The following is an 8,067-nucleotide window of genomic DNA, read 5'->3' as shown; positions in this document are numbered from 1 at the left end:
ATATAACTCTTAGAATATATTTTCTAAATATTTTTACGCAGACCAGCTGCTCCTAATGTATATATTTTAATTATACGAGTATAGGTTTTGTGTTGTTTATATTATATTCCAATCTCTCTTATATATCCGTATATCGAATGATAATGAAATGAATGCAAAAAAAGGATGAAAATAATATAGATTTCTGTCTTCATGCCGTTATTACATTCATTTATCAAATATTTCCGTGAAATAAAACTGTACTGTGCTGTTACACCACATATAACGCCACATATAAATGTTAATACCAATAACAATGAGGAAGAAGGTAATTTAATTCCTTTATATATAAAATTATTATAGCATCAACACCATGATTTTTAGGTAACACATATATACACAGTTCGCCTTACACCTTCCTGCCCGTTTTCACCAATGCAGTACGAATCAACGACACTTTAAATCGAGAGGGAAAAATCGAGAGATTTGCTTTAGTGTGTACGTCTCCAGAAACGTCCCAATCGTCGCGTCAGCGGTGTCTCAGACAGACGGTAAAAAGACAGAAACGTAACACAACGGTTATGCATGTACACGTGGGCAGAAAGAAGCGTCATGCGGTGCAGCCAAGCGTGCGTTGCTGTTTACCTGCAAACGGCACGTCGCCGAAGTATTCCTCGACATTATCCGTGGACATGCTCTTGTCGGACAGTGATACGCTGGACAACGAACCGCTTGATGCGTTGAGTGATCCACCGGTGGGAAATTGCAGCAGATCTTCGTCCGTTTCCGTTTCCATGTCGCGGGATCTTCGCTTGTATACCTATTGACAAATCAGCGCCATTTGAAGAAGAAACGAGATTCCACGCTTAAAGTACACGCTACAGTATTGTATTGTAGTAAATACTGCGGGAAAGGGCATTTTCGACGCTTCAGTTTCCAAGCCTTCAATATCTGCCGTGAAACTCGTACTGATCATGTTGTTGGATTTATGGCAGTTGCGTTTTACAATTTGCCCGCGACCACTATTACTCTGGGCGTATCGCCGTTATCACGAAATTGTCAACATTCGTATTTTATACACGGATATTTACAGTCGATATAAAAATTCCCCCGTGAGCCGCGTCGCGTCGAGCCGCGGCAAATCACACGATGGAAAAATGAAGCCAATCCTATCGCGATGAAAATTTATTGAAACGAAACGTCCGCACGCAGGCACGCGAGAAATATGCCATGTAAATCGGAGGGAAAATAAATACGCGTGGTCAACCTAAAGCATATTTATTTATTCGAATAAAAATCTATACCTTTTGACATTAATTCTTTCGATTCCGCTGACGGCGAGTCATAAATGACAAATATAATACGATTTTTCCAGCACTTTTGAATTTTATGATCCGCAAAGAATTATTGCCTGCAAATATTGCAATGTAGTTTACATCGGAATTACTTTATACATGAAAAATTATTTTTATTATAAAAAATAGAAGAGAAAGAAGGAAAGATGAATAACTGAAGATGAATAATTTTAATACTGAAATAATTAAAGTTACAATTTGGTACAGTTTATATAGATTTATATTTAATTACATATGTGTTTTTTTATATTATATTATACATATAAATAATAAGCTATAATCAACTTAACTTAAGCTATGGTCAACGTAATGTCATTTATGTTTAACAGCGAGACGTATTAAACAACCGAAAATTACGTTATGCCACTCAATGAGACCTCGCGTTTTGATTTACTAAGTGCAAACTACGAAACGGCAAGCTGCTATTTCATCGCGCGTTTCCAGAAAGGCTCTAACGCAATTAAAATTTGACGTCAGAGGCCCGACAGACGTTCGCGGTATCATCTGTAAAACGCCGAGAACATCTCGAGGAGACAGCCGGAAACCGTCGCTACAAATTCGTGAATTTCTCTCTCTCCTATGGCAACGGAGAACGAGCGTTCGCGAGGCGAAGTCAGACAGGCATAGAAGCCGAGGGCTTCATTATTCAAAGGGTGTCGGCGTCTTGCATTCTGCCGCTCTACTGGATTCGCGGAAGTTGACGGGTGAGAAGCAACCATCCGTAGAAGGTTCTCCCATCTCTTCGTCCTTCCTCCGACAGGTTCACGGAGACCCTCTGCCTCCGTGTGCCGAGCATGCTGTCTTCAGCCGCCGTAATAGCGTTCGATTTCCATCATCGAATCATATCAGCTGTTCAACGAATTGAGAATACGCTCGGATACTATCGTGAGTCGACTGACGAATATTGCGATATCAGTCGCGTAAATCATATTATTAGCGATATTAGCAATATTAAGTTAGCCCTCAATAGCTTCCTCAAAATACCTTCTTGATTGAATTTTCCAATGCATATTTGTTTAACACATCTTTGGGCTTTGGGGCTTATTTAAATTTAGAATCTGGAAATATGTTTAGACTCATCCTATAGTAATCCAACGGGGAACGAAGGATTTACAATTCATTGAAGGAAAAGGATGTACAAAGCATGTTACGAGAAGAAGGTATCTATGTCTATCAAATAGACGATTTGCATGATGAAGACATCGAGCATCTCCCAAGCAAGCGATGTTATATGGTATCACCGACTGTGCATACGAGTTCGCCGTCTTCGCCGCATTCAGCGACTCCTTTCTGGATATATTCACTGTGTAATATTTCGTCAAGCGTGTATAGCTGACTGAAAGACACGGATTGCGAATGCATATAGGGAGCGGCAGAGAGAAGCTGGGGTGGATGGCAGAGAGATACCGTGGAAAGAGCAAAGAGAGAGGGAGAGGAAGGGAGGCAGAAGTGCGCTGGAAGCTGCGTCGTGTGCTATGGATATCCATTCGCGGTGGATGGGAATTGAACGTAGTCGGTCTCACAGCAGAACGATCATAGGGCGACGCGCAAACGGTAGTAAACGAGCGAGACAGGCCGAAGGTAGCGGCAGCAGTAGCGAGCGAGGCAGAGAGATGAGTCCTTGTAAATCGCATCACAGATCAAACACAGCTTGTATATTAAACGTAACCTGGTAAGACGCTATGTCGACTGCTTATCTACTGTCCAAGGCACCAGGTCAAGTGAGAGCGTTAATGGCGATCCTTAACGAGCGCACGCTGCTAAGATCTTATGTCATGAAAAGGCTTAAAGGATCGGCAGTTTCGGGTAAATCACCGACGCTTTGAAATTTCCCCGCGTGTTCTCCGCGGAGTTTCCACAATTTGACGCGTCTTTAACGGCACTATCTCGATATTTCTCTCGACATATGATACATATATGTATAAATATCTTCTGATTGCCGCACTTCCAAGTAGCAGTCGACGATGCAAAGTTGAACGCCGCCGTTGCACGCTTCGCCAAGTACCGCGCGATAAATCGCAGAAGCGATCTCCCATTTGAGATCACTATACCATTTGAAATGAACTGCAGAATTCTCGTGAGGAATCTTACATGCACACACGTTCGAGTTAATGTGAAGATTGGAAATGACGTTAGTCGCTTAAGAACCATCTGTCGATTGATAACTTGCCAATGTGATTTTCTAAAGGAACTTTATTTTACAAAAATACGATTTTTTTCAAAAAGTTCTAGACATATCTAGAAAAACAAAACAATCATTGCGATTCTCTTAATAAACACTGAAAATATTGTTGCTTTAGAACGATTCGTAATAACATCAAGTACCAATTGCACGCTACTAATGACCATAATTAACTCTATATTCGCTATCGTTATTTGGCACTATACATCCATCAACATATTGACCTTGTGTAGAGTAATAACCGCTGATAACACTTACCTGACTAAGCGGACGAATGCGCTCATGGATGGACCTTTCCGCTTGCATGGCGGACGGCGGCGGATGATCAGGAGTGGGCGGCTGAACATAATGCGTAGGACTGGTCGGCAGCATCATCTGCACGCGTTTAAGACGTTTGTCGGTGGCCTCGCGACTCTCTGACGCGGATTGTCCATCCGTTATCTCACGTCTTTCATCGAGGAGACTCTCCTGGGAAGACTTCAAGGTGAGAAACGCGCTCGATACAAACGTTTGCTCCTGAATCACGTCACCGTCGCTGCAGGGTGATTTGTCGGCACACAGACTATTCTCCGGTTCGTAGTTTTCGTACGCATGTCTGCGTAATTTTCTTCGCGGATTCAGCATCTTGATCGGCCGGTTCTCGTAGATAGACGTTATGGCTACTGGCTCCACATTGGACTCGCGTTTTTCATCGGTTCCAACCAATCGCGATTTCATCTCCACGTATTGGTCCACGCTTCGCGTAACGTGTCGCAGCTGATCACGCCGTTTCTGCAGCTGCTCAAGATCGATGTGACTTCGCGCACCGCTGCGCGCCAAGAACAAGTACTCGTAATTACTCGGCCCTACCGAACTGTCAGCTGATAAAGACATCTGCGTTTGCAGGTGCGTCGGGGATACCGAGAGATTTCGTCTAGGCGGCTTCTTGGGCGGCGTCGGCTGCGGAAGAAGAAGCGAATATTTCTTCACGTTGGTGGACGTTTGTTTGAATTATATCTTCACGTTCACAAATATTCCCGAAAAAATTAATTCGCGCGATTTGAAAAAACGTGCAAGGCAATTTTATTTCTTTAACTTTCGTCAGATACGGATATGTTTATATCTGAGAATATCTCTTCATAATTTATGTAGATAAACCGGGGCTCTTACCGAGACTTTATTGTTGGAAGCAGGACTGTGTAGCGAGCTGGACAGAGGTGCCATTGGCAAGTAAATCCCGGCAGCGCTGGAATCGTTGGGCAAACAACGACGGTCCCGTGGGCTCGGTCCGCCGACGCTCGAGGATGACGATACGCTCAATTGGTCGGACTCTCTGCCCCCGTATCCCGTGGGCAATGTCAAGGACAGGTCCTCCGACACGAAGCTACCCTCCATTGTGCCGCGTGGCACGGGTGGAGTTTGGTACAGTCCGCTATCGGAGCCCCTGTACAACCAAAACTCGGGGTTTCAGCGGAACCAATCGACTATCTATTATTGGTTGATGATAAATCGACTCGATAGATCGAGAATGTCGGAAACGTACGCTTCCACTCGATTAATCAGCAAGAAATACAAAAACTTCTCACGTCTACGTTGTTACATTTTGCGCGTCAACAGTATATCTCGAAATCGTATTTGTTTGAGGTATTATGCAGTATTTTTTAGCAACATCAAGTACATGAATATAATTTTCGGTAAACGTCTTACAGATGAAGTACATGCATTAAGCTACTTTAATCAAAACTACCTTTAGAAACATTGATTCGATATTATAAATTATATGTTGTTTTTAATGCAACTATGCGGTGCAAAATGTTTGCGTTACCGTGTAGTGTCGGATGGTAATGGTGTTCTTTTGGTAATGTTTTGTGGTATATCTTCAGGAGTTTGGTCAGAACTTTCGAGAGTATTTATAGAGTTGAGAGTGTCGGATAGGGACATAAAGACGCTGTCGAAGACGGAACTGGGGTCGGAGTCCTCTGTCTGCTGGAGGACCCTTCGTACTCCGTTCACCGGTTCCCCGTTCTGCTCGTCTTCACTGAAACGCGCATCCCGGTACATCAACCGTTATCGATTACCAACAATCAACCGCATATTCAAAGCGAAGCAACATAATCTTGTATATCGACCAAGCTGAAATAACTGCTATTCAACTACGCCACTCAATAAAATTAAACTTTAACTAATGTTTATACGGCATTTTATTATACGCTATCTTATTACGCTAATGTTATTTAATATTTAAAATGTATTATTTGCGAATAACGGAATGCTAAATTAAAATATTCGCAAAAGCAAAGAGTAAAAATCATATTATGTAAATGTAAATATAAATCGTGTGTATACATATAGAAAAAAGACAGCTTCCATTGACAAAATATGCTTCAATTGAAGACATTCATAGACAAGCGCCGACTTTTTAATGAGGCCACGTCGACTAGGACGGAACGCGACGAATGTGGAAAAGAGAAACGAAAAAGGAGCTTGCGGCCCCGAGAGGTTGCGGAGGCCACGCGCTTATAACACGAGGGAGAGAGCAATGGTTATTAGTTTTATGCTGAGACGGGCTAACATTTACATTGTTTAACGTGATGGATTCATTTCGAGGCGGCCAAGCCGGGGCTACCGACGTCAAACATTGATGGTAGAAGTGCGGAACATCAACGAGAGCTCCCACGTTCTCTTATTCTCTTTCTCCCTCTTTCACTCGTACATATTACGTATCCCTCTTTCTCATTTGTTCGCTCCCTTACTCTCCACTTTTCCCTCACCGTCTCTCTATCGCCCTATGTCTTCGTCTTTCTCTTTCTCACTCGCTGTACTCGAGCCAACCAGTCGGGCTTAGCAGCTAGAGCGGTAGCACTGGCACAGAGTACCAATGGGGTGATGCAACGGGGGTGACCTAGGGGCGAACGAGGCGGTCGGACCCACCATCTCGCCTGCCTACATCAGGAAAATTAAACCAAGCCAAGCGGTGCTTAACGCGCTGGGGCTACACGCGGTCGTGCCACCTCCTCCAACCTCTTCCTTCACGTTTCTCCCCCTGGCACCGCCCCATATCCAGGTTCCCTTTTCGGTTCGAGAACCTCCACCTACAACCTTCTCCACCTCCTACGGGTACCAACGGTGGTAGCAGCAGCGCCAGCACCAGCCGTCATCATCCCAATGCTTGGCCGGTACTCACTCATTCACTCCGCGCTCCGTCCATGTCTACGCTTTTGTTTGTCCAACATCTTCTATATTAAAGCACAGCCATAGCCGCTGTGCGCGCACGAAGCCTTTTTGCAAAATATTACGAGCCTCTGCGCTTACCCGATGCAATCGCAGCTTTTATTTTTTTCTTTGAGACTTCTATGAAAATAGAGTCTGAATGATAGAGAAATACTTTTTCACTATATTTTACGTGCGAAGTCCCAAACCTCTCAAATGATTATGAGAATACATGTATGAATGTCCGATGCGTGTATATTAAAATTTTTGCAATGTAATAAATGCTTGTAATCTGTCAGTTTTTATTACTACACTTAGTGTAATAATAAAAACTGACAGATTAGAAGCATTTCTGATATAAACTGACTTCTTAGATTATTCAATATATTCTAATAAATATTTATATATCGAAATTATCTTTGAATAGTCGGTATATCATGTTATTTCTCTCATGTTTTTTCTCTCTTTCTCTCTTTCATCCAATCATATATATATGTATATATAATTTTCTCATAATATTTCTCTGATGGTAAATTATTTGTTTACTACCGAATTAATATCGTGAACTTGCTAATATCATGAACACATATTATTTGTACTAGATGTTCTCTACAAGCATGTATCGTTATCCATCACAACATCATAGAATCACTAAGAGGAAATAGGGGAAAGATTTGATATATGCGTTATAAAAAATATTGCAACGAATAACATGCAAAGAATGTAAAAGAAAATACTCACAATGACATGACAGATGTACCGGAAACGCGACGATCGTCGTCCCGAGGCTTATGATAGAACTGCCATTGAGTAGGCGACGTTCCTTCCGCGGGGGAAAGATCATCCTCCGGACGAACATTTTCGTAGGGGCTGCCCAATGAATCGCCACCCTGTACCGGAATTGGCGGCAAATTCTCACTATCGGCGTCACTTTCTACACCGGAGGAAGACCGATGCCCTGTTTCAAAATCGACGAGGGCATGTAATTGTATACAGTGATCATAAAACATATAGTCACAAATCTTTTCAAGAAAAAAATTAAAAAGAGTAGTATTGCAGATGCAAGGCAGTGAATAAGAAGAAAACAAGGTAGTAAAAATTCGGAATTGATTTTTTAATACTTCTAATATGTATAGCATTTTCAAAAATGAAAATTTATGGTCATCATTATTATATGATGCAAGTTGTGATAAAAATTATAGACGTGTCATTTCATTATTCGCACGTAATGTATGCAGAAACAGAGTTCAAGATTAATCCCATGTGCTTAATATAACGTTATGCAAATATACACACAAATCTTTATATATGGCTAAGAGCGATTTAATTAAATGCTGCAGCAAACTGGAAACGTACGTTCTC

At 42.1% G+C, this 8,067-nt stretch overlaps 1 protein-coding gene across 1 annotated transcript in view; it reads right to left on the bottom strand.

The window, feature by feature from the left end:
- The window catches only part of LOC108691615, a 50,275-nt gene that overhangs the window by 26,789 nt on the left and 15,419 nt on the right, over nucleotides 1–8,067 (bottom strand). The window contains exons 7-10 of the mRNA XM_018199458.1: nucleotides 7,447–7,663; nucleotides 4,666–4,939; nucleotides 3,775–4,455; nucleotides 625–799 (exon numbers count right to left, since the gene is read on the bottom strand). Of these exons, the coding sequence (XP_018054947.1) occupies nucleotides 625–799; nucleotides 3,775–4,455; nucleotides 4,666–4,939; nucleotides 7,447–7,663 (1,347 nt within the window). The remainder of the gene's footprint in view (nucleotides 1–624; nucleotides 800–3,774; nucleotides 4,456–4,665; nucleotides 4,940–7,446; nucleotides 7,664–8,067) is intronic.

Source organism: Atta colombica, unplaced genomic scaffold, assembly GCF_001594045.1.
Source record: "Atta colombica isolate Treedump-2 unplaced genomic scaffold, Acol1.0 scaffold47, whole genome shotgun sequence".
Taxonomy (NCBI): domain Eukaryota; kingdom Metazoa; phylum Arthropoda; class Insecta; order Hymenoptera; family Formicidae; genus Atta; species Atta colombica.
Note: the sequence above shows the minus strand (reverse complement) of the source record. Positions and strands in the feature narration are given on the sequence as shown.